Genomic DNA, 27,484 nt, shown 5'->3' on the forward strand with positions numbered 1-27,484 from the left:
AGGAAGAAATAAAAATCCAACCGACAGACAAAACCACAGTATAATCTTTTATTATAACTTAATTTACTTGATGGTCTGACTCATGATTTTTGAGTCCTCCGGGTTCGCAGCTCTGCTCCACTTTTTCTTCAGATCAAGCAGCACATTTACCATTTAAGTTCCTGAAAAGGAATTTGGTTGCTGCTGCTTCTTAATTTCACTGCTTTACCTAAATCAACTACAAATGCTTCCATTTCAGAGTGCATTTAGAAAAAGGGACAACTCGAACTTAACACAAACCCTCCCGTGCCGTCACTCCCCCAGAACCGCAGTTACGGAAACAATTACAAGAAGGGCCCCGCTTTTCCAGGTCCCCGGGGAGCACACTGGCAGAGCCGCACACGGCGCCGCTCCAGGCAGCGCAAGGCACCCGGGGCTGAGGGCGGCCGCTCCGGGTGGAGCCGCCCGGAGCAGGTACCGGGCAGCGGGCGCCGCTTCACCCCGTGCCCCGCGCTCTCCAGAGACGGCCGCACTTTCGCGGCTACGTTCAACTCCGGCGTAAAAAAGTAGCCAAAGAGTGCGAGCCCAGCCCGCAGGCGGAGACTCCGGCGATCAGCCGCGCCTGCCTCGAGCCCCCAGCCGCTGCAGGCGCCTGAGCCGGCGGCCCGCTTCCTCCCACCACTCCCGGGACGCTCTCCCCGGCCCGCGGCAGTGACCCCGGGGGTCTGCGCGGCCCCGCTTCGAGCAGGGAGCGCCCGGCGCGTCCCGGCCGGCGGGGCCCGGGAGCGGCGGCCCCGCGCCCTCGGAGCAGGAAGGAGCGCGGAAGCGGGCAGCCCGCGTATCCCTCCGCGGCGCCGTGCGTGCGTGTGCGGCGGCGGCTCCCCGGGAAGCGCGTGAGGCAGCGCCAGGGGGAGGGAACTACTTTCAGGAAACTCGAGCGTCGGGCAGCGCCGGGCGCCGCGGGGAGGGCGGCGGCGCGAGCCCATCCGGTGGCGGGCGCGGGTCAAGGGGATTACTTTCCTCCCCTCGCTCTTCCCTCCTCTCCCGCCTCCCTTTCCCCCGTGGTTATTTTGGATCAAGCTGTGGCGGCGGAAGGAGCCTGAAGTCAACGCTTCCGCCCAGTTTTCCTGTGAGGAGGAGGCGGGGGCGGCCGCGAGGAGCCGAGGCGGCGGCAGCGGCCGCTAATGGAGTTGTTGCCGCGGAGGAAGCGCCGTCGCTGAACTTCCCCGCGGGCTTTCTCCCTCCTCTCCCCCTCATCCTGCAGCCGAGGGCTCCTCTCTCGCCCTGGGAGCTCTGCTCCCCCTCCCTCCCCGCGCCGCTCCTCACACAAACAGCCGTGACGCATCCTCGCTCTCCGCCGTCCCCCCCCTTCCCACCCCCAGGCTGGTTTAAAACGCCTCCCTCCCCCCGTCACCAGCCTTCTCCTTCGGGCCGGCGCGTCCTCCCTCCGCAGTGCTCGGCGTCGCTTTGGAGGGGGTGGGAGATCCTCGTCGAGCCTCTCTGCCCCCCTTTTCCCCTTCCCTCCCCGCCTGCCCCGGCCTGTGGCGGCTCCGGTGTCTGGAGGAATTTCTGCCGCCGCCTGCCCCGGCTGCGCGCGGGAGGCGGGCGGGCAGGGAGGGAGGCGGCCGAGCAGCAGCAGCAGGAGGAGGAGAAGGAGGAGGAGGAGGAGGGCAGCAGCGAAGGCGGCTGCAGCGGGAGATGAGCTGCAGCGGGAGGACGGTGCGGTGCAGCTTTTTGCGGCGGGGAGCCCTCTCTTGTCTCCACAACTCTATCCCCCTCTAACTGGGAGCAGCTCAATATCAGAAGATCCGTGGGTTTTGCTTCTGTTTGCTTCACCATCACCACCATCATCATCGTCTCCAAAGACAGGGGAAATAGGCTGCACCGCCGGACATCAGGATTTCGAGTTTCCAGGATAAAGACCGCTCTCCTGCTCCTTCCCCCCGCCCCTCTCCCTTACTCACCGCACGGCCCGTGCCCTGGCCGGGGGCGGCAGACCGGGGGTAACAATGGTGAAGTTTCTGGTGAGTTCTGGCTGCGCCCTGGCTGCGTCGGTGCTGCTCCGTGTGCCTGTCGGATCGTGGTGAGGAGAAAATGAGCGAAGAGACGGCGACTTCTAACGAGTAAGTGGCGGTGCTCCCCCTCCCCTCCGCCCCGGGATCGGAATGGGGATGGGGCTCGGCGCGTCCCTTCGGCTCCGCGCCCCGCGGGGCCTTTGCCCGCGCACGTACGTGTGCTGTCCTCCCCCTGCGCGGACTGCGCATTTCTGCTCGCGTACATGGAAGCCCAGAAGCTCCCTCTTTGTGAAGGAGCTTGGTTTGGAAGGGCTACGAGCCGCCGGCCAGAAAAGCTTGGTTTAGTTAAAGCCCGGTAGAAAACGGTGCAGGTAACGACGGTGTCTTGGAGGGGGAGGATGGGTCTGAAATGCCCAGAGAGGTGTCGGCACGTACTACCTCTGATAAAATCCTGTTACTTGTAGATATTTCACATGGAAACTAGTGTGTGGGAGCTTCATCCTGCAGGAAACTGCTCCTGAATTTTAATTGGATGAGTCAGTCAGTGTAAATACAGCTTAAACCTACCCTAAAGCCCTTTATTTTTCTTTCTTTATTTTTTTTTTTTTCCTTTTAATGAGCACTTGGGACTTTTTCCCCGTTCCCTTCCCCCTCCCCACCCCCCAGAGAGGAAAGGGGGATAGTTCAAGGATCTCTTAATATTTTTGCTGTGACTGGTTTGGAGGAAATCCAGAGGAGATTGTGTGTGTGTGTGCGGCTGTATTCCCCTGAATGTAATCAGTCTTTGAAATACATTTCTGTCGGAGGCGGTAAATGTTTCTCAGAAAACATCCGAGTTCTTTATGGCGTTGAAACAGGAATATAAAGTATTTTGAAACTTTTCTTGTGATCGGGAAGTTTAAAGTTGATTGCTGCGGTCTCCGAGCCGTGGCGTTACGATTTGCGGTGTCGGTGTTTGCTCGGTCTGATTTTATGAATGATGCGGTGACGGCCGCGGCCATGGCGGTGGGGAGGGAGCGCTGCGCCCATTGTATCTGTAGGTAGCGGTGAGCGGCCGGGGAGCAGCCGAGCTGACAGACAGGGTGCGGACACGGCTCCTCCGGCAGGAAAGATGGATTTCCCATTTCACCGCCTTCTTCCGAGCAAAGCCTGCGCACCTTCCCGTGTTCACCCCAGACGCGGCGTTCGGGTCCCCGGGGAGCCCCGCGGGGAGCGGAGCCCGGCGGGACGCGGGGCTCGGGCGCTCCCCAGACGCGGCGCTGAGCGGGCCGGGGCCGGCCGGGCAGGGGGGAGCCGCCGCGGCGCCCGCGGGGCCGGGAGCCGGGGCCGCCGCCGCCATGTTTCCTTTTTTTGTGAATCGCTCTCATTTGCATACCACAATCTCCATTCATAAAAAAAAAAAAAAAAATTGCGAAAAAAGAATTGCTGTCGCCACCGCTGACCTGCGGCGGAACCTGCCCTGCGGAGCGCACGAAGCGGCTGCTCCCGGGCTGAGGGCCGGCCTGCGGCCCGCGGCCGGCGGCGGAAGGTCTCCAGGACCTGCTGTATTAATATGTGCTGTTCCCTGCTTGTTGACACAGTTATGTGGGAAATATCAGCTCGGGGAGGTGCTGGGAGCACGTGATCAGCTCCATTCATAAAATACCTGGCTGTCCATTCACAGTGCAGTACAGTGTCTGCATTCAGCAGCCTCGCAGATCAGACCTGCATGGGAAGGGAGAGGCAGCCAGGCCGGCAGGTTTATCGGAGAGGGCAGCAGAAAGAGGGCTGATGGCTGCCAGCATGGGAAGTCACTGTAAAGGGAGATATGAAGGGACGAGAAAGGCTTCTTTTTATGGTTTATGTTTATCCTTTTCCTATAAAGGAGCATGAATTCAAAAGTACCTTCTCGCTGTACCGTCTTACATTTAAACTAGGAATGGTGTTATTCAGAAAATGTTGAAATATTTTCCCCTTCAGGAATACTGAGTCAAAAATAGAGTACTGAAAATCAAATTCATTATTATGAATGTATTTTCAAGGCAGTGTATTAATCCATTTGGAGTAGTTTACATTTTATTGAACAATACAGACTTACGTCTGCAAGGGATCAACATGGTGCAGAGGGAAGACAGTCATACCTAATGAGGCATCTGAAAACGTTGTCATTATAAAATACAGGTGACAGTGAAGACAACTAAATTGATAAAAATCAACATTGTGATTCATTTTTCTAGATGTTCATTCTGAGAATTCTACAGCAGATTAGCAATCGTTTCTCCTTAACCTACGCCGTAGCTAAAGAGACCTCTGAAATATCAGAATACTAGGAAGGGACGAGTATGGCATAAATTGTTTGGAGGGCAATGTATTATCTTTGATTTTAGATTTATTGAAAATTTTTAAAACCCACGGTGAAATTCATTGATGAAGGATCCCCAGAGCAGACAGTGTATTTATCTGATGTAACTGTTGTGTGGTTGCCAGTGTTAAAATGGTGATGTTCATTGCTCATGAGTGCACTTTTTTATTATCTTAACAAATTACAGTGAGGTGATCCTTAATTATATATCTGTGGAGTGGAGGAGGCTTGTTGTTAGTGCAGCCTAAGAGAATATGTGGAATATTACTAATCTTTATTTAATACAAGAAAGGAAAGCTCGTATACTGTATTTGCTTTGAGTTTATTCAGTGGTGCTGTAGAACTAAATGTGTTCTTATATAATTATCCTTACAAAGCACAATAAACAATACTCTTTCTGAAAGAATAGATGGGCGTTTTTGGGGTTTTTTTACTTCACGTATTTAAATGTCAAAAATAAGAAAAATGTTTCTCGGTTGCTTTGCTTTTTTTTGACAGCATTTTTTGTGTGGCCAGAGTCATAATTTCTCTCTGGTTGCTTTTTCACATAGCACAAGCATGTCACTTCAAATGGCTGGGAAATATGATTGAAACACCAGATAAACTATTAGTGCAAGTAAGACAGATCTACAAATTGAAATTCCTATATTAGAAGTTCACCGTGTTTAATTTTATCAGTAGAATTGATGGCATCAATGGCCTTGAGTTCATTAACAGACTTTCGGCATATAAGAGTGAATACGGGTACTTTGCAGTGCATTTTGTGTCATTGTAGCTGCCAGGAATATTTTGGTAATTGAGCATTATTCTTTGTTTATAAAACTTCATTTTACCGAGTCAGATATAAATATTTGTGGTGTCTGGAGTTTGACCTCAGTTAATAATAAATTCTCAGTGATGGTGGGAAAGATTAATTAAGAAGCTACATTAAGGACTACTAGGTTTCTTCTTGATCATGAACATATGGAAGACAGCCTTATAAAATTCTGATTACTACAGATGAGTCTTCATTGGTGATTTTTACACTGTTCTGGTAATTATGTTATTGTATTTGTCAGGTAGGTATTATTTAAATGAAAGTATTTCTAGATAATTTTATTCTTTTTCTTCCTCAGTGATGTTTTGCAGTCAGGGTGGTCAGCATCAACACAATATTTTCCCAAAAACAACCCATTTTTAAATGGAGGAATTAGTAGAATTTTTCAACTCATGGGTCAATTTGCTACTCATGCAACTGAATATAATAATGTTAAAGGAGTCATGTCAGTGAGCACTATACCAAATTTCTGTTTTGTGGCAGGTTTTAATTGCTGTCTAGAAGTGGTCCTGAATTTCTGTGTTAGGGAAAACAGAATAGTTGTTGTGCTGTGTAGTCCTCATTCAGTGGGGGTGAATGATGACAGGCTTAAGATGGAGTCGTAGTTGCTGCAATCGAAAAGTAGGAGCCCTGCTTTACTGGCTTGTTTACTTTCCTCTGTATTGCAGGTGGCCGCTTTTTATTTCAGGGAATGCTACTGTTCTTGAATCATATTCAGAGTTGCTTTTACATATTGTATTTTTTACAGATTCAGACTGTCACATGCTGATTATTTTACCACATAAATATACTCATTTTCCTAGACAATTTAATTAAAGAGATTGTAAATTAAACACAGTATATTCTTATGCTGTGTGCTTAACAACCTCAGGTTATGATGCTATGAACATCCTCAAGTCCAGATTTGAAAAAGTAAAGGTGAACTAAACTTTTAAATAAGGTATTTATTCATGTCTTCCTTTAATATATATGAAAATACCATTTGTACTTCATTTGTACTTCAGACTTGTATTAAATTTGTCTTACAAGTCCAGATACTGAAAGATGAATGTGAAATTGTATCACAGAAAGTAATGCCAATTAGTTTGGGCTTATTAGTTCTGGGAGGATTTTAACAGTTTTCAGCAGGCTAAATTTCTTTCTGCAGTTTAGGGCATACATAGACTCTGAAATTCTTCATCCCTTAATGAAAGGAATTTGTAAATAGAACTATATTTTTTTTTAAGGGAAGGATTCTCTAACCCAATTGATTATATTAAATCATTGCAATTCTGATATACTTTCATTTGAGGGAAGGTTGCTTATAGAGTCCATGGGAGGCTTTTCCAGTCTTATGAAATGATTCTTGCTGTCTGTTTGGCTGTATGTTGTATGGCACTATTTTGAAGGTGAAACTGAATTTGCATGTTACATAATCTGAGAGTCAGTTGGGGGGGGTGGGAATGGGTATTTTTACTTTTTTCTTTCAAAAAAAGGTTCACCCTAGCAACAGTCCTTGATTACTGTGATATTGCAGAAAAATGCTTTTGGATGTTTCAGTGTAACTGGAGCCAGCAATAATATTTTAATTCAGGAATGCCGAGTGTCCCTTTGTTCATTTAAAATGTAATGCTCTTGATGTGTTAAAGTGGCTGTGAGGACGTCAGTCTGATTTTTAAAAGTAAAGATGTTTCTTGAAAAGAATATATCCTGATGGGATCAGAAGTCACAGGATTAAAGCTGAGGCCAATCCTGGTGCATTTGGGGGCAAATGCTGGCAATTTTGTTTGCTATTTACCCATTCTTGTGTATATCTGGAGAAATCATGTGGATAGGTGATGACTTAATGGGATTATGACAAATATCAAAAATAAAAAATACTCTTCAGAGTATTAACACAAGTTTAAAAAGGAGATTAAGGAAATAATTTTGTCTTTTTTGTTTTTTACTCCTCTGATTCCCAAAGAGTGACTATGATATGACATAGAGTGTATGTTGTCTTAAATGCTGTTGTTCAAATGCTAAATGTTTGCTTTCTCCCTTCTACTCTTCTTCCTCAATTAGAACATGTCACACATTACTCAAAAGAATTTGAAAGATGTCTGGAAGTTGCCATATTGTTCAGGATGCCAGTTTCTTTATGGCTGCTTTAAGAAGGAAATGTCTCTCTCTTTTTCCTTTCTGTTCTAGTGTGCAACAACACTTCAGCAAGTAAATTTAAACTAGCAGAGTTTGCACAGTTATTGGATGGCTGGAATTGATTGCAAACAAAATTTTAATGTTCCCTGAAAATATAAAGTTTGTTCCTTCCTTCTCCCTTGAAAATATTCATAGCTCTTTCTGAAAGCTTTCCATTGTTTTGTATCTATTTAATTATGGGAAACTAATGTTCCAATTCCAAATTAAAATTCAATAAGATGTAAGCACATTTTTAATGTGCAACATTTTTTTATACTTTCTAATTCTTTGTTAGGTGTCCCCTACCTTCAGCAACGCTTATTTTTTTGGTGAAAGGAGGAGGACTGAAGGCTCTCATGTATTGCCATGTATTTCTAGATTTAAGACAACAGTAATACATACTTCTGTTGTGCTTGGTTTTTTGTACTCTGTAAGTGAAGATTGGGGTTTTTTTTAGTTAATGCTTAGACTGTGCTCTAGTAAAATCTATTGGCTGTCACTGTTTCCTGTGGTTTTTCTCATTCATAAAGTGGTAACATTTTGTATATAGTAAAATATTTTATGATATGTCATACTAGCATAAGCACAGTACCTCTCCTACCTGAAAGCTGTAATAAGAATCAATCTATAAGACTGCAGTGGTATTGAACAGCACTTACACTTGTATAAAGTAAGCAGACATTTTAAGTGCATGTGTTTTCTAATCTTTTCACACTTATCTTTACAGTAATGTTCATGCAGGTATCTGTGATATCAATTTGTTTAAAAATAGATATTAATTTGTCTATATTCATTGCTTTATTTTAATTTTCTCTTACATTGGAACAAGAAAAAGAAGAAAACCCAAGCAACCTACAAGTCTTTAGATATGCTAAGGGACAAAAAATTTGCATTTAAGTGCTCTGAGTGCTAGAATTTGTTTATAAATGTGATTCTGATTAAATAACAATTCACTTGCTGCACACAAACCCTAACTCCCAATGCTCCAATTAAGGTGGGGAAAACAGATGATGGTGGTGATGATGATGATGATACTATTATTAATTTTGTCCCTGTATAATGATAGTAAATTAATCTATCTGTGAAAGGAAATCACTCACAAGCGTTTTTCTCTGTAAGAACAGTAAACAATTGACAGTAAATAATTCAGACAGGGAAAACAGGCCATAGAAACTTCACCAGTTACTGTGTTCCATTCTGCACTGCTGTGTGATACCAAACTTCCATTCAGAAGGAAATATTTTTCATGTGTACACCGTGCAAGAATTCACAAATGTGTATAATTGAAACATTTAAACCATCTTAAAAATTAGGTGGTATAGCATCTGTTTCTTCTTCCCCTCCCCCCAGATGTATTCATTCCTGTGTCTTGACTACTGCTGTTCATAATGTTTTGATTATGTAAGGAAGTCTAATTCTGTTAAAGCAAGTTTAACACTCGCCTATTCAGAACGCCAGAAGGAATTCTGTGGCCCAAATGCTTGGCTTGAATGGTTTTGTGAGCCAGATTTTCACTGGTTTGTGAGAGCAGGTGTCATTAAAGTCTATGGAAGAGTTGGGTTTTTTTGAGTTGTTTTTAAAAAACTCCAGAAAAACAGTAATAAATGAATAGGCCTTCCCCAAGACGGTCTGACAACTGTTAACAATCACCCATTTTCTTTGACTCCTGCTGGTTAGTTGAGATACTTAACTGAAGTTTGTCAAAGCAAAAATGAAACTGATTTATTTCAGTTTTAAGTAAAGTCAAATGCTGTCAACAAACGTGCATACCAACAAGAAGCATCAAAAATTTCATTAATGGAACAATTAATTACTGAAATCTAGTGCCATGTTTATTAAAAATTGTTACTGAGACTGACTGACGTACCAACAAGAAGCATCAAAAATTTCTTTAATGGAACAAGTAGTGCCATGTTTATTAAAAATTGTTACTGAGACTGACTGTCTTCCCTAAATAACGCCAGAACTGGTAAGGTGTAGCTGTCAGTGAGGATTCCTGCCAGGTGTTTTTATTCCTTCAGAATTGTGCAGAACTGTTTTGGTGAAGTGGTATAAACCTTGAGGGCAGAAGAGATTTCTCTCTCCTTAGCCGTTTTGGAAAGAATTAAGTAAAGGTAGTGAAAGGTGGAAGTACTGTGCCTGCTCCGATTTAAGAATTTTTATGTAGCTTCTTAGAAACTTTTTTAACCTCTCAGTGTGATAAAGTATTCTGAGCCCTGGGTGTTCCTTTCTGTGCATGATGTGCTTATTCTGAATCCCAGTACATCATGTCTTAATATGAGGCTGATATATCTTGAACATTGAACAGGAATACATTTTTAAAAGGTGTAAAGAAGCTAATTCAGAATTTAGAGATGACATTTGTACATTTAAAATGGGAAATCCTGATGGTATTTTAATCTGTGTATGGGGCTGGCCTTACATAACAAAGCTATGTGTCTGTAAGCACTAATTATTGTTAATAATCAATGGTCTTTGCTTGCTTTAGGGCCAACAATAATTTGGAAGTTTTGTGGTAAGATAGACTTCGGATGGGTATGTTTGTGCCCTCTTCAGGGAGTAGTTAACTATCTCATTACAAGTTCTACTTGTGATTCAAATGATACTGATCTGTGCTACTGATGTATGACTGTGCTACTGATGATGCAAAAAAATTTTGGCATTGCTGTCTCTAATTTCAGAAGATTTTTAAGAAGAAATTGATTGCTGGTACCAGTTGTACATAATGAGTGTGCCAAGGGAATGCAAAATTGTAAAATTAAATGTTTGAGAATTTTTGGGTTTGAGAACTGAGATTTTTTTTTTTGTGCAAATAAAATCCATGTGGCCAGGATGCATGAATTTTGATGATTTTGGTAATAAGACAGATACACCATTGTAATCAGATTGCTTGGGTTCTGCTCTCAAACCTTCAGTATTGGGAAATGGCCAATTTTCTTTTTTTTTCAACCCCTTGCCTCATTTACTTCTCCTGTGCCAGAGAGAAGGATTGTGTCTTCTGGTCATGCACAGGTGGTTCTGTGTAATTGAAGACTGCATCTTCGTAAGCATTAAAATTCTATAAATACTAATATTGAAAAATAAAGCAATATTCTAACACTTTGTTAAGGTTTTTCTGTTGGATTTGTTTCTTGAGTTTAGTCTGATTTTAGTCTTTAATCTTCAGATTTCAACTATGTGAGCATTTCAAATGTTGGTAATATTGCTGTAATTGCATGCAGACTTGTAGCATGCTGTTTTTTACATTCTTTCTGCTGATGTGATTTTCTTAATCATTACCTGGAAGTTGGGGTTTTAGTATTGGGGTTTTTTCCCCCGACCAGTTTGGAACCTCTCTAGATTGAGTTTATTTGAGGGAATAATACATTTGCTATGTTGAAATTTATTTTGGTTTGGTTCTTTTAAGGCAGTAATGGCATGTGCTATGATAGGTCATGCACGGTTGACACATGCATCACAATGTGGCAAGTCACAGAGTGCTAGTGGGACTGTTAACGTTGTACAGGCTTATTTGCTGTGGAGCCACCTAATGTAAGGGGTGGCATTAAGCTTGGGTTTTCTGTGGTGTCCCTCATGTATCCTATAGGAATGGTGTTCAGGCCTGTAAGTGCAAGGTACTTGCCGCTCTCAGTGACATGAAAATGCCAGTTGCTTGTCATTTCTTAATGAGTAAAAAATAAAAATAGTATGATTTCTATCTGGATCTTTTTTTCCTCTTCCTGAGGGGCTGGGGTGGGTGGGGAAACTTGTTGGTAAACGGTGTTCATAAAATCTTATTATGTTGTCCTTTGTGGTTCCCAAAGAAGTTAGTGTGTGTAAATCAGGCCATTATTAATTACACAGTTGTTTTAATGTATTAAGATCCGTAAGTGTCTTGACAGAATCTTGCTTCATCTTCTACTTCTTTCAGCCTCCAGAAAACTTTTTAATGGATGTGTAACCACTCTTGTGGTCTTGTGCAGTCTTGTGATAATCTCTACCACAGTATATTCATGGTTTCTGTATTTGTACTGAACGGGGCTAGCTTAAAATATCTTATATTGTCTTAGGTGTATTCAACTTGACACATCCTCTAGAAGAGCCCCCATATGCACCTTAAAATGTACGTGCTTTGTTACTATGGTGATGCAGAAGAATCGTGCATGTTAACAACCCGCGTTAGGTAATGGAGAAATCAGTTCAGCATCTGCCTGGGACATGGAAAACTGAGTCTGTGACCATACCTGCACCCCAGCCTCTTGGCTGCAGGCAGGCTGAGGGAGTCTTCTTATGGGATTACCTGCTTCCCTGTTTTCAGGTTGTCTGAAGAGCAAAGATGACTTTTTGCTAATGGTTTCAGGAAGTAGTCTTGCCTTATTGTATGCTTTTAATTATTTTTTATTGTATACTTAGGGTGTTCTACACAGTGTAAAGGAGATGCTTGGGCGAACATATGTTTGTCACTGACACAAACCTAATTTTGCTTTTCTTCAAACTACCTGGGCTGACAATGCATGAATTTGCAAGCTTTCTTTTCTCAGTTATGGCTGCCAGCAAATCCTGCACAAGGAGTACATGTCCACATTCATTCCCCTGAAGCAAGGTAGAAAACATGAGCTCTTCTTCATCTATTAGTTGAATTCTGGATGAAGAACAGGTCTATTCAAGGAAGATATTCCAGAACACATGAATTTAGAGTGCTGTACTTTAGTATAGTGTAATTTCCTGTGGAGGCATTTTATTTTCCTTGTTCTGGAGTAAGTTGTGGTTAACTAGGGGAAATCTAATAACCTTTGTTGGCTAATTAGAGGAGCTTTTTCAGGTTCTCTCTTCTTTTCTTCTCTGTACATTTAAAAACCTATGGGATTTTTGCATTAATTAATTTATTTGTTTCTTTGTGGTTTTTGTTTGTTTTTCATTTGATTGTTTTGTTACTGCTGAAAGTGATATATCTCTTCCATGTTTTGAATGTGTTGGTTTTGAAGTATGTGGGTTTCTCACCAGATTTTGGCTTGTTTTTAGTAGTTTTAGGAAGCATTTTTTCTGAACATTTCTCTATTAGCGTTCTCATACAGGTTATCCTGAAAAGCTTCTCTGGAAAGTAAGCCACTGGTTAGTGTCTCTTGGAGATGTTTCACTGGTCCATTGAGCATCCTTACAGGTCTTAATACCAGGGTTTTACCCTTGAGCAGTGTTAGCAAGAAGCTTGTCTTTTACCACTCTGGAACATAAACCAAATAAAAACGTGTTTCTTTTGCTGTAGAAGGAGAGGATACTTCCCACAGGCTACAAGTTCATCTTCTTTTCATCAGTGAAAGAAGACATTACAAAAATGTTGAAAATCAATGTTGACTCACTTCTCTGTTACAGAAAATTCAACTTTTTTGGTAGTTGAATTCAAATCTTTGTGAAGTAGGACTGCAGTTATATGTATAGCTTCTTTTCAGAACAAAACCAAAATGTATGGATTAGACTTGAGGAGTAATGAGAAATAAGTTTACCCAGTCTGTTATTTCAGCTGTTTTTTTAGGCCTGAGTGGCTTTTGGCAGATACAGGATTGGCCTTTCTACCATTTGGCAAATCTATGCTGCTTGAGCCCCTCAACTGAAGCTCAATGGATGAAGTAAGAGCTTTTAGTTAAAGATCCTTATGCTCCTTTCAGTATGAGCTTGGATCATCTTAGCATCCCAAATAAATGATCCAAATCTCTGCCATGTACTTCAGTAAAAGATAGTTTCAGTAGAGAAGTTGTGAGAGAGATCCTAATTGAATTTCACATGGCAAAGGAGGAAGGATCACGTGACACTTCTCAAGAGGAAGAGTGATTTTGGTCAGCTTTTCTGAGATTGCTTCACAGTTTGTTTTAAAGGCAATTACCCTTAGGTAGTGCAGAAACTGTAGTATCCTACGGTAGAAATTATTTGCTTTCTGCATTCTTTGTTTCTTCACTTATACCTATGTATTTTACAGTGGAGAAAACAAAGTGTCAATTACAGCATTAATGTCTGTGATCTAGGGAGAGATATTTGTCTTTGATGAGAGGATTTTTTTCAGTGTTGTTACTACTTGGCTTCCCTTATTTTGTCTAAAGAATAAAAACAGCACATTTCATTCGTGTTGAATTCAGTCTTAATAGTTGAAATTAAAGATTCTGTTCAATCTTTTATCATTAAACAAAAAAAAAAAAATGTTGCATCGTGTTTTCAGTAGGATATAACTTCTTGTAGCTTTATTTACACTGGGAAATGGTGTTCTCCAAAGGAGCAATCTTACTTTCCTCTGCAATGAGTTCTTACTGTAACTCAGCAAATAATTTTGTCAGGATGTATTCCTGTTTGTCTTTGGGATTTGTCCTTTGTCAATAACAATGCTGGCCAAAAGGTAGTAAAATCTTTTATTCTAAGCTTTTCTTCATGCAATATTCCACTAGATCACAAGAAGCTCAGATCAATAGTTCTCACAGTTTAAATAGCCAGCTACTATTTGTATTCCTTTCATTTCCATGACAGTATGATCAGAAATTTCTGTAGCATCTGGCAGCACAGGTAGGAAGGTTTATGTGTTCCTTCTGTCTGTCTGGTTTTGAAAATTTGATTTTTCCTAATGATAAACTTAGGTTCATTAACCTTCAGTCTCTCGATTTTATTTATCTTTTTTTTTTATCTTTTTTTTATTTATTTTTATTTATCATTTTCCTAATGATAAACTTAGGTTCATTAACCTTCAGTCTCTCAAGCTGCATTATGTGCCATTTTCCTCACAAAGGAAAATGTTGTGTGTGCTTTATTTATTCCAATACTAGGCTTGCACTGTAGTTTCTCAGTCTTGGCTGCTAAGTGAGGTTCCAAGATCCACAGGAATGAAGTAGAATTCCATATTAATCATATTCCTTGAGATTACACAAAATTATTTATTTGTGGCTTTGAAGGGTCTCAAAGTTGTTGCTCCTTTGTAAAAATGCACAGAAAAGGGTACTCACAACATCTTCATAATTCTATGGGTGTTTTTAAGCGATGTATGTAAATGCCCCCTCTCCCAAGCAATATGAAGATTTGTAATGATGTATCTAATATGTGCTATGGATGGGTTTGTTGTAAAGGTTTCTGATAGCCTACATTATTTGCAACACTTAACTCTTCAGGACAGGTTTGAGGGTTTGGTTTGGGTTTTTTCAGACCCTTTCTGTGAACTATTTCAGAATAACCTACAGTTGTATAAGTACACAAGCCATTTAAAATAGAAATAAAAGAGAATTCCATTAATGCTCTTTGGTTAATCAACACTGACAAATCCAGTTTCACTAAATATAGGAGTATTGGTGCTGTCATTTTGACACGCAAAATAACTTCGTCTCTATGTAGTTAATAGTCCCATCTTAAAGCAACTAAAGCAAATTTACAGTTGAAATCAGTTAATGAGAGCGAGTGGGAGTAGATTTATTTAAAATCTACTGAACTTAAATGCTCACTTGTTTGCTTTTTAATGGTAAAACAGATCTGTGGTTTGAAATGGTTTGGGGAAGCTGTGACAAGGCAGATGATGATTCAGAACTGTTGAAAGACTACAGAGGGGTCAGCTACAGTCTCTCTTTTCTGGGAGACTGGAAATGTCCCTTTGAAAACGTCTGAGAAACTCAATAGACATTGAAGACGTTCAGAGATGCCATTAATATCTGGACAGTATTCCATGAGCATCACAAATGAATAATGATTTAGTTCTACATTTTGTTATTTTAACTTGTTAATGCTGCTGTTACCTGAAGATTATCATGCTTTACATGAAACCATAAGTTTCCATAAAGAATCTGGCAAAAATTTTTGTTGACATGCTTTCTCTGAGTTTTCCGTTTGCTATGGAACTTGGTTAAATTCCAAATGCATCTGTTTCCTCATCAGGAGGTTTGGGCTGAAATATATTATTTCTGTCTGGATTCTTTGGTGGGAAACTTTACCATGTGGTTGGTTGGTAGGGCTTCATTAGACCTTAGCAGAAAGTTAGGTTTGGGTGTTTTATCCGTTCTTAATTGAAGTGTTATGTTTTCAGGCATTTAGAGGTTCAAACAAACTGAAATTGCTTTGCCAGCTTACGCAGTTTTAATCTTTTGGTGTAACTGGCTGTTCATGCTTGATGGTAAAACACGAAATTACTCTTTTCTAAATGAAATATTTCAGTATCTGTGTACTGCATGGGTGTTTCTTTAAGATATTTGTGTCACAAGTACCATGTGAATAAGGGATGAGGGAAAATGGTAAGCATGATGTTGTAGGGAAGAACTTAGCAATTCAGTTTTGTTGGGAAATGCATTGAATTTGTGGTCATGTCAGTGCCAACTGCTTTCTTTCTGATGTTAAGGTGGTGTTTTGGCAGATAGAGAAGGGGATTGGGAGGTGCTGGTGCTCCTGGGTTTTGTCCTTGAACAAGGACCTCATGAAGTGTGGGGGAGATTGCCTGTGTTGCTTTCCCTGAGTCTCTGTTCAGTCAAGGTTCTTTCAGTAATACTTGGAGACTGGGTGGGTTTCTTGTTTGCTTGTTTTGTTGGGTTTTTGTTGTTGGGGTTTCTTTTTAAGATGCTTCTTTATACTAGATACAATTGAGGTACAAACAAAGGATTTATGGATTAAAAGTTAGGTACTTCAGAATTTGCCTGTGTATTCAACTTAGCTGTAGGTCTGTCATTTTTGTACACAAAACAAAATATGCTTAATGGAAATCAATTAAATTCAAGGAAATTCTAACTGGTTTTTTGGGCTAAGGCAATACTGACTGCAAATGTGAATTCATAAGGGTTTGAGAGAGCTGCTGAGTGTTTTAAATTACATTTTTCATGTTGTTGAACTAAATTATACCAGGTCTGGTTTTGTTGCATGCAAGACTTCCTCAACTGTAAAATCTTTTTTCAAGGGTGGTTTATCTGTTAGAAAAACCATTAGAGAGATGAAATTATGAAATGAAAATAAGAGCAGGAGCATGGAAGGGCAAAAGTAAAGCTGCTGTGAGGGCTACCTGTGTCTACAAAATATAGTAATTCCTTTCCCCTAATTGGAACTGGATCTTCTGTCAAGACAGGTCTGCTGTTCCAGCTGGGGCTTGCCGTAGGTAATATATACCATTCTTCTCATTCTCAATGGCATTGATGGAACCTGAAGCTACTTTTCTTTGCTCCTGACTATCCTTGTTAGAAGTTGAAATGAAAGGCAGTAGAGACAGTAAGACAATGCTGGAAAAAAATGACAAGGAGAGAAATGTGGGGCCTAGTTTTAGGTATGCATCTAGAAATCAATTAGGCAAACTGCTGGCATTAAATTTCTAAAATTATTTCAGATGCCTGTCTTGCTATTTGAAAACTCTTGCAGCAGATTTTTAAGGTTTTTCATTGAAGTATATAGTACAGTGATCATTAGAGTCCTTTATTAAGACTGCTTCTCATTTTGAATTACTGCCCTGTTGCCCAGTGCATTGCGTTTTGGAAAAACACCTAGTAAACTCCACAGCCTAATTGATGTTCTGTTTGGCAGTGTTGGAAGCTATAGATAGTTTGTCTAAGAATTGCTTCCAGTCCTACCAGTGGTATCCATGGCACTGGTAAGAAAGCATTTTTAGGCAATTTTTATCGGCTTCACTTGTTAGCTTTCTTGCTACTTTAAAAGAATGCCCAAACACTATTCTGAAACTTTAAAGAAAATGCAAAGAGAAGTTTAAATGTCTCTGTGGGCTATACAGCTGCCACTCTTTATATGAAGAATGACAGGCTTCACCAGAATGTCTGGCTCTTAAAGCAGGAGACCATGATGCTGAAACACATTAGAGCAATGTTATTTATATTCTGCCAAAAGCAATTATCTTGCAAGACTTATAAATATGTGTTAGCTTTTATGTGTGTGATAAACTCTACAGACTTCCAGAGAGATCTGTAGGTCTACTCAGAGTGATATATTTAAATTTTTGCAGGACTGAAGCCCAAGTGTTTGCATAAAAAGATGTTTCTAGTTGCAGGCATATGCTGATTATTCAGTAGTGTGGCAGGAGTGTTTGGGATTGGTCTGCTATGATTAGGATTGTTAGTATGCCAAACTAAAGAATTTTATATTTAATAGTATCTGATAAGAGTTGTTTAAAGAAACCTGTCTGGATCCACTGGTATTTCTTTTCCACAACAACTTCTAAGCTCCCAAGGGCTCTTATCTATCCAAGTACCCCTATTTTTAATTTCTGTGAGTCCTTTGCTTTTTTTTTTTTTTTTCCCCATGACGATGTATAACTCCTTAAAAGTACCTTCAGTTAGCTAATTCAGGCCATAAAACTGGCTTTGTTCTATGCTGTGTCTTTTCTGTCACCCTGTGACAGAAAATGAGCTCCACTGTTTGGGAGGAAAGGCCTGTACTTTGGATCTTGGCTACCAAATAGAGCAGCTTTTCTGTTCACCCCACAGCTGTTGTTAATGTTTCATTCTGCAACTGCTAGAGGATGGGCAAGTAACCATCCTCATATGAGACAAAAATATAACTCCATTAGTCAGCTGGCGTGGGTTGTTGAAGCAAAAATGCAGGCAGTATTTTCTCCTGATGGAGAAAAATCCATCACATCCTATTAAAGTTGCCATTAGCTGACTATGGGGCAATGTACATTTCCTGAATTCATGATTGCCTGTTCTCCTTACTTTGATGGCTGTCTAATTTAAAACTTGTAATTTAGTCAAACTATTATAGGATCATGTTACATCTCTGGGGTTAATTTTATTTGACATATAATCTGTCTGGGAAAAACTCCTAAGAAATAATGATGTTTGATGCTAACTGAACCTCAAATTTCTCAAATTATTGTAGTGTGAGTTACAGAACCTCATTTCTAAAGAGGTTTCGTGAGATTTCTCAAATCTGTATTACCCTATAGGACTTCTAAGATCTAGTATTTAAACTCATTGCTGTTAAACACAGACTTCCAAGTTTCTATCAAAGATGGCATTGGGGGGATGAGAGAGTTGTGATTTCTTTGTTGGGGTTGTTTGGATTTTTGTTTTTTACAGGTATCTTCTGAAGTTTGAAAATGTGATCGGCTAGTGGCATCTCTGACATTCTCTTGCCAATCAATATTCATTATAAAGTTTAGGTGAGGGAAAGTTATAATCCTTCAATGTTTTTATGCTAACATTTGAACCCTTTAAGGTTTTTGGATGTTTAATAGTCATAACATAAAGTTATGATCTAAATCAGAACCAAGAAAATAAAAAGGTGCCATCTTTTCCTAGCTGCTTATCAATGAAAATAAAATATTTTTTTTTGTATTATGGAAGTGTTACTCTTCCGTCATATCTAGAGAAGTGTTTCAATGGAGGATGACTCCCTCTCTGAGGGAAATCCATATGTGGTCATGCTTCTTCTCAGTTTGGTGCTTAGGGATTTTGTTAAAATCCCTTATTTCTTTAACTGTTTATTTACGTTTTTTAAATGTAATGTGGACAAAGGAAAATGTACAATCTCTTAAATTGAGAGGGAGGGATATCTAACCTTAACATGAAGATAGAATGGTTTTTTACAATAACACTTCTGGTATTAGTGTATCAAATGTCATAGATCATTGGTTGCAGGTTACAGGTGCATTAACACCTGTAAAAGTTAAAGACAGACTATTATGTAGTTCCTCTGCTGAGTGACCCATGTCTCTTTCCAAATTGTGTAGGATATTGATGAAGAAATGATGCAGTGGAAAACTGCAGTTTAGTTTTGGTCCTTATTGCAGTAATGTTTCAATATAGGCAGATCCTAGATGTATCTCCAGCTGCTTGACAGTTCTTTGTCTCTGGTGGTTTTTATGTTTATTTAGGGCAGGTAAGCGGCAGCACCTGCTGCTGCTTCAGTTTTGCCCCTATTCCCTCTAGTAAAGCCATTTCTTGTTCTCAGTAAGCTATGTTGTAGTAAGGCATTTAAGAACGTAGCAGTGAGCAGAAAAGTTAAATAGGAAAATTAAATTACTGTGTTGTTATACAGATATAATGACTCTACTAGTTGAATTAAACGAAAACGTAAAAATTACATAGCTCCAGCTGAGGGAACTATTTTCTGTCAAGTCACTTGTTGCATGTTCATGTATGTTGTATACCCTAAGATCTAGTGTAAAAATGTTGACAGACTTACATACTAATTTACACAAGAACTTGGTTGCTGGGCTAAAAGCTGTTGTAAAATGCAATTATTAATTTATTAGATTGAAAATAAAATCTCTGTAAAAATTATTTTTAACTTCCCAGAAAAGAACATGAGCAAGATCCTATTTCTGTGTATTTGATCAGACAATTCTAGTTTTACCAGAGTTAAACACAGGTTTCATGGCTGTAAAGGCTGGGTCCTTTTGGGAATCCTATCAACTCTTCACTGAGAGTAGTAGAATGTCTCCTCAGGTGCTGTGTCTTGGAGTGGTTTTCCTACTGGATTTTTGCAATTTGGTGTTCAATGAAACTTTAATGCTTTCCCTTTGTGAAAGGAAAATCCATCCTCACTATGTTTCTGGTCGGCCTGGTTTTGTCTAGCAGCTCCCAGGCAGCATGGGGGTTTCAGAGTCCAACCTTTCTCTCTAGTCTCACTCTCCAGCAGTGGGCTTATCCTCTGCATGCATTGCTCATCAAACAGGCACTGTTTTTTCTTCAATACAGTAATTTTCTTTATGTCAGAGCCTTCCTGCATGCTAAACAATACCTCAGAGTCTTTGGTTTTTCTCCGGACCACTTGAAGTTGCATGTAGGCAGCTAGATAGAAGCTGAAGCATGCTTCTGTGAGTATGGACAGGGCTGCTCTCATCCTTGCAGTCACATTTTCTGTACTTCCTACTTGTTACATTAGGCATAGATGTAGTAACTGGTCTCTGTGAACACAGGCATGTGGACACTGGTATCTGTAGGCTCTCGCTCTTACCTGCTTCTCTTCAGATTGGCTTGGTAGGAAGCTTGTTTTGCCTCTTACAAATTGAGAGAGATTGCCATATGGTCTGGTATAGTTCATGTACACAACTGTGATCCAGTAGAGGAAAGGCAAACTCCCAACCCCCCTACTGCTGTTTCAGAAAGGAACAGACAGGAGGAAGTAGGAGTGAGAACAGATTTCTGGATAGATTGGTAGGCAGTGGGGTGAATTCTTAGCACTTCCCACCAGAAGTCTATTCTAATAAGCGTCGGGTTTTAACTGTGTGTATGCTGCTGAGCAAGCTGGAGAATAAGTATGAGGAGTAAATGCATAAACAGACTTAAAGGGATAATTTCAATTCAAAATCATAAAAGTGTTTCTTTCACATCTGAAACAAGGCTGTGGTGCTCTCAGCCTCTAGCTGGCTGAAGTTAATCATGGCTTGATTTTATTTTTTTTTTGGTTGTTTGATTTTCTTTTGTTTTGGTGTTTCTGGGTTGTTTTTTGGGGTTTTTTTTGCTTGTTTGTTTGTTTTGGGGGTTTTTTGGTGTTTTTGTTTGTTTCTTTTTTGCTTTTATCTGCTTTTTTTTCAAACTCTACATTAAACTGAATGTATGAACTGCTGGCTTTATCTAGAAACACTGCTGTAGCAGTATCCTGACTGAGACTTTCCTAGGGTTCACACCTAGGAAGTACGTGTATAAATAGATCAAAAATTATTGAAATACGCCAAATGCAAGATTTTTTTTTTTCTTGGTTTCTGAGTCCCTTAAAGCAAAGGAGTAATGTTATTTGTTCCCAGAGTGTACAGGAGGAACAAATGGATTTTTATGTTGGACAAATGGCTAGGATATTGGTCATCAGTTTCAGTCTGATTTAAATCTTTACAGCTTTACTGAGTTAAAGTAGTAAACAAGTAGTAAACAGTCTATTTAGAATTTTAAAAAATGTGTAGACCATAGAGCTGCTTCTGTGGCTTTCCTGTGCATAAAAAAACTGTTTTATACATGCATGTGTCCACGAACATGAGTATTTTAGATAAGTCTTTAAAAACCTATGCAAACCTGCATTTCTAATGATGAAATATAGTTTTGAGCAGGCAGTGAAATGTGTAGTTGGCAGTCACTGCCTTGGCCCTAGACATAAGGGGCACATGACTGAAGGTAAGTTGGGGCACTTATGTGTCAGAACAATCTTTTTGGGAGGATGGGTTTTCTGTTTTGGTTTTACAACTAGTTTTCTTTACAGTTGTATTCTGATTTAAGTTAACACAAAGGAGGTAGGAGAATTGTACCCCAAGACTGGAGAAGAAAGGGGTAGGAGTTCAGGCTGGATTTAGGTGCAGAGGTTTAGCTGCTTTCCCATTACCCCATAAAAGCAAATAATTTTTGCTGCAGACCTACAGATGCTGAATCACTGGTACAGCTCTGCATTTATGGCTGCTCAGACATCTCCTGTGAATAACATCTTGCAATTAATAAGGAATTCAAAAAATGAGAGATCTACATAGCATTTTTGTGCTATGCATAGTACAGTGTACTCCTGTCACATAGCTGTTCAATGGAGCATCACCCTTTAATTTGTCTCTTGGAGATGCATCGTCTGTCTGTGTCAAAATGCTTACATGAGTGCAATCTTCTCTTTTGAGTGCCAGTTTACTGGAACCCAGTGTTAAAGTTTCAGATCTGTGGATTCTGTATTATTTCCTTGCATTCTCAGGAAATGCTGAATAACTTTTTATAAGTAGTGATCCTTATTAAAGGATGAATAGCTGCAAAGCTTGTGGAATTTTCATGTTTGGGGCTTTTTTTTTTCTTCTTCCTCTTTTGTAGAGAGGAGATTGGTATTTCCTCTCCCTTATGTGCTTGGCATAATAATGCAGGAGCATGAGCAAGGGGGTGGGGGGGAGATGTTTACAAGCAAAAGTAATTGATGATGCCAGTAGTACTGTGGTTGAAAAATGTGTTTTAGCAATAAATTGACTAATCTCAATTTAAAGTATCTCCTTAACAAGTAGTTAGTTAGCAGCATGGTCACTTAATCAGTTTTTGTTTTTCTTTATTGTGAATAAGTGTTTTATAGCAGAAAAGGTTCAATTGCCATGTGAATTTTTCTAGGCTGTTTTTAATGGCTACTTTTCTATTGTGAATCCTTTTCTGCGTAATATTTCCTTGAGTATTGGTGACCATGCATCAATGATGATGAGGTGATAAATCACTTCAGGCAAATCACATTTTTCTGCTGTATATTAAACTTCTTCCAAACAGAGGCTGCTATAATTCCTTTCCAGTGAAAAGATCCAGACTCCTAACCCTTCCTGACACTTATGGTACTTTGCTTTCAGACTTTGAAATTCATACAGTAGAGCTATCTTTAGTGCTAATTTACTGTAAAATTACTGGTTTATTAGTGTAAAAGTTTGGCCATGTATGCTGTATCAATGTTTTAATGTGCAGAAAGGTAGTACTCATTTCTTTTATATCTGCACTGAAAATATTAGGTTTTGTGTGGATTAATGATACACAGATTTAAAGCTACATGCAGGTGATATGTGCTTTTAATTGATCCTCTTCTTGTGATGTATTTTCAATTGTATTTCTTGACAATTGTTGTTTCGCTACATTAAGGGATGAACTTCTTAGAATTCAGAATACCTATTTTCTGTGCTACCAGAGTTAATCCCTTTGCACCTTCTGGAATCAAGGGTGCTTTCCTTTTGTGTATTCAGTCATTACATAAAGGGAGTGGTTTGATTTGTTAGCATGTAAACTGGGCTTAACCAAAGGAGGGCCAAAACCTCTCACAGTAAGAATTCAGAGAAAGAATGGTTTTTTCCATTACCTTTTTTTACATGTTTGGTCCTCATAATTCCTCACATACGAAGCCAAAAAACTTGATAATTAGATTTTCTCTTTGTGTTTGTACTGCAGAGAAAGGTCAAATGTGCCAAACTTTGTGACTTAAATCCTGGGTGTTCATATTGTTAGTTGTGTCCTAATCTCAAAATACATATGTAATGTAGATAAGCAGGCAAGCTCCAGCTGGGCTGTAATTTACTGTTCAAGGTTGGATAATTGTTCTGGATTGAAATGGTTCTTTCTTCTGGATTATTCTTGATGCCCATCAGCTTTCCCAATGCTGATCATTGCAAAGCTGCAGAAGCAGTGGAGAAGGTGCATGTAGAAATAAATGATCAGGGCAAGAGAAGGATGGGGAGTGCTTCTGGCAACAATGCCAGATCGCATTACATTAAAGTTCTTAGAACAATAATTGTAGTGTAGGTATGCAAGTTGCCTTGGATTTATTAGCACAAGATAGTGTAGAACTGTCAGTAGCTTTGTGTTCTCACACAAGTGCACAGGTGTCTGTTAAAGGACCTCCCAAGATCACGCTGCAGAGAGTAGTTTCAGGAAAGATTCAAAGAAATCTGATTGCTCTGCATTTTCAGCTGTCTCTGCTTACTCATTGGAGATGTTTCTTAAAACCATTCTTTCCACTTCTTCATGATGCTCACCAGTTTTCCACCTGTTAAAACTGTTAATATGGTATAGATTTTGATACAATAGCTTGTATTGGCTGAAAAGGACTTTTAATGAATAAACAATTTAAAATGAAAAATTTCTATCTTACTCTGGATTTTTTAATTGCAACCAATCTAACCAATTTTTTCCTAACTTAAATTTGGCTGCAAGATTTTATACTGCCCTTTTAATCCATGAAAAAAAAAGCAGTGTATTATAAAAGGCCATAGCATAACAGTTGCGTGCTAAACAATGATGTGCATTGTGATTATGCTTGTCATTGAAAAGCACCTAGTTTTTCCTCATGTGTCTGCTTTTTGTTTGGGAAAAGGAGATACTGTTTCCTTTCTCTTTCCTATTTCTTCTGCATCCCTTATTTTTTTCTCTCTACTACTGTTATTTACTTGACAGCCGACAATTTATACAAACCATATTTTTCCCCCAATCTTTTAATGTCATTGACTTTTGAAACATCTTTTACTTCACTTTGGTTACTTGAGTTCTGACATTTTAGCTCCCTCTTCTTCCCCTTAAATAACACTTAGACTTTTTTTTTTTTTGTGCTTCCTAAAGAAACAACTGTGTCAGCTGTTTTTTGTTTGGTTTTTTTATCATCTTTTTATGCAGAATAGGCATTAGGTTTTTACTCAAGTCTTCTGTGAAAATGCCTCATGCAGATGGTTGTGTTGAGTACTGGGCACACACACTTTTTTTTTTGTGCTTCCTAAATAAACAACTGTGTCTGCTGTTTTTTGTTTGGTTTTTTTTATCATCTTTTTATGCAGAATAGGCATTATTAGGTTTTTACTCAAGTCTTCTGTGAAAATGCCTCATGCAGATGGTTGTGTTGAGTACTGGGCACACAACGCTTCTCAGTCAACACAAGGGTGAAGAAAACGAGGAGGAGCTACAAGGATTTAGCTACCTAGTGGTATCTGAAAATGCAGTGACAGTTCTAAAATTCTTCTACTCACATAGTCACTTCTCTCTATTCAGTATTACTATTTCTAAGAACTTTCTTATTAACAAAGTCATTCCTCCCAATATTATTGAAGTTATAGGCAAATGAATGTGTCTAGGAACAGCTGCATGACTAGAGAAGAGTCTTTCTTCTCTCCCAACTCAATTTAATTTCTTGACGTTATATCTTTGAGCAACCAAATTCAAGAAGCAGAGCCCTCAAAACCACTATTTTACATCCCGTATGTAAAGCTCATCTGTAAATGAGCTTTAAATATATAATAAATGTATTCCTAATGTTGGGTTTTGAGCAAAATATACAGAATTCTGTCAGATGAACATGTGTCATGCAGCTGATACTTGAGGCTTAAGTTCCTAAACAGTGAACATTTTAGCTCAAAATTTAGAGATTGTTAGCACCACCAAAGCGGTTACTTATAATATGCTGTTGGTGTTTGGACTTTAAAATGGTGATTGCTTATCTTCAACTAATAAAACAGTTAATGACTTCTCCTGCCTTACTTTAATTACTTGGATAGTACCCTTGCAGATAAAAGTACTCAAAATTCAATTTTATTTATAATAAAGGAAAATTATTTGTTATCCTCACTGTTTTGATAGTAGACCCTGTCCTTGGAGTATAAATGTAGAAGGTCTTTCTGTTGCTGCAGTAAGAGCAAAGATCTGTAACAAAACTCATGGGCACTAATGAACGATACAAATTGAAATCCTTGAGTTTGATCTTCTCCATCTACACTTATTTGTCTGTTCTACCAGTTTAATTTCTCATTAGTCTTTTGAATATATAATGTCTTCTGTCTCTCTAAGCAGAGATATTTAATTTTCTGGTTGTATTTCTTCAATTATGTAGCCATGATTCATTTCCAGTACAGTTACTGTACTTGTGAAAGACACAAATATTTTATTAAATGGCTTCATGTATATCTCATTAATTTAGTATGTTTTTTTTAGTTTTGTACTTTAGCCTATATTTTATAAGCTATTACACTTTATTTTGTATAATAAAAGAGGCAAATGCCACTAAAAACATTTTTACAGTGGATAGCAATCAGCTATGTCTAGTAAAGCTATGCAACATTGATGTCAGAGCAGCACCAAAAAAATTAATTTTGCTTAGCTGTTCCTATGTGGCACTTCTGTCTCATAGATTGACTGCAGCTGAAAGGCTGTTGTTTCACTCCTTGCTTGGATTCTACTGTGTAAAAACTGTTTTGAGCTTGCATTGCACAATGTTTTACTTGCTGTCTTGGTACTCTAATCATGTATTTTGTGTAGTTTGACTTAGCTGTCTCCATCACCTTTTTCAGAATTTCTTCCGTAGGGTGAAGCTCCACCCTTATTTATCATATAATGGTTTGCACTCAAAGAGAGCCCAGAGGTCATTTAGTGGAAGATTTGGGCAGGGGCATTTTCCACTAGACCAGGTTACTCAAAGCCCCATCCAAGACAGCCTTGAACACTTCCAGAAATGGAGCATTCACCACTTCTGTGGGAAACCTGTTCCTTTGCCTCACCACATTCATGGTAAAGAACTTCTCACTAATATCTAAGCCTATCCTTCATCAGTTTAAGGCCATTATCCTTCTAATGGTATTAATGGTTTTAAAAGTCCAAAAAGGAAACAAGGAGATGTGATTATAACACTAAATTATCTCATTATCTCATCATTTCTGTTGTAACCCTTTGTTTAGGGTTGTGTTGTTGCCAAAACAAGGAAAATGTATCTGGTGGATCCCTTTAACGTTGCTGAATAGACAGAGATTCAGTGATCATTGTAAGAGTTCTCATGACTATCATTTATAAAGTGTGAATTTGTTCTTATTTTGGTTTATTGCATATTTGGTGAGGAAGAGCAATGCATAAGTACTCCTTATTAGTTTTTTGTGCAGTTGCTTACAAGTTTATAAACTTTTCTTCTGGAAAAGCAGGAAGTAATGGAATTTAAATATTCTTCATTTTGAACTCAGAGGCCTTGCAGTGCTTTATTATTGCTTCTCTCTGTGTTATGTTCATACACAACCCATGCATTCATTACATGCAGCTTTTTGTACAAACTGGTGAAGAATAATGCTTTAGCAGTAATTGGAATGGGGAATGTAGTAAACCAAGGCATAGTTGCACATTTTTTGGGATGTGCTGTTAAAATTCCTATGTTCTGACCTTTCGGTCCATGGGTCACCTATTTCTATGCTTAGACTGCTGGTTAGGCTGCTAATTACTACTGAGTTATCAAACATAGTAATACAATTATATAATGGCTATGTAAGTTATATTATTCATGTGGACGAATGACAAATATAAAGGGCATACCATTGAAACATTTTGTATAATCTTACTAATATTTTGTTTTTTCTGGTTTGAGGGACTGTTATAACAGATGTATTTGCATTTGTCTTTCACTTGCTTATTTCCATTTTACTTCCTCTCTCTGAAATATTCATGGTTTGTTAAAACTACAGAAAAGACTGGTTCAAGCCATGAAATGTGGTGCTATGTAGCATGGGAGTGGTAACTTCTTTTTTTGGTCAGTGAACACACACCTTTAAAAAGATTCTGTAAGTTCACAAGCTTCTTTCTTAAGGCTCATTCGGACTTCCTTTTTTACTTTGACTTCGGTGTTGTTAAGCATTTTGCAGTTTGGTTTGTAGTCTTTCTGTTTTGTTAGTGCAGACATTGATGATTTGTCCATTTGTGTATGTTCGAAACGTCCTTTCAGATGTGGTTTTTATTATGTTAAAAGGAGAAATTTAGCATTAGGGATTTTCTTAGAATATAATTTACCTTGCAAGATCACTTCCAT

General features: G+C 39.4%; 1 protein-coding gene across 1 annotated transcript in view; it reads left to right on the forward strand.

The window, feature by feature from the left end:
* Positions 1 to 915: 915 nt before the first annotated feature.
* The window catches only part of SPRED1 (sprouty related EVH1 domain containing 1), a 59,278-nt gene continuing 32,709 nt past the window's right edge, over positions 916 to 27,484 (forward strand). Inside the window, exon 1 of the mRNA XM_039705043.1 lies at positions 916 to 2,102. Coding sequence (XP_039560977.1) covers positions 2,074 to 2,102 — 29 coding nt within the window. The 5' untranslated portion in view covers positions 916 to 2,073. The remainder of the gene's footprint in view (positions 2,103 to 27,484) is intronic.

Source organism: Passer montanus, unplaced genomic scaffold, assembly GCF_014805655.1.
Source record: "Passer montanus isolate IOZ18808 unplaced genomic scaffold, ASM1480565v1 scaffold18, whole genome shotgun sequence".
In the NCBI taxonomy this organism is placed as follows: domain Eukaryota; kingdom Metazoa; phylum Chordata; class Aves; order Passeriformes; family Passeridae; genus Passer; species Passer montanus.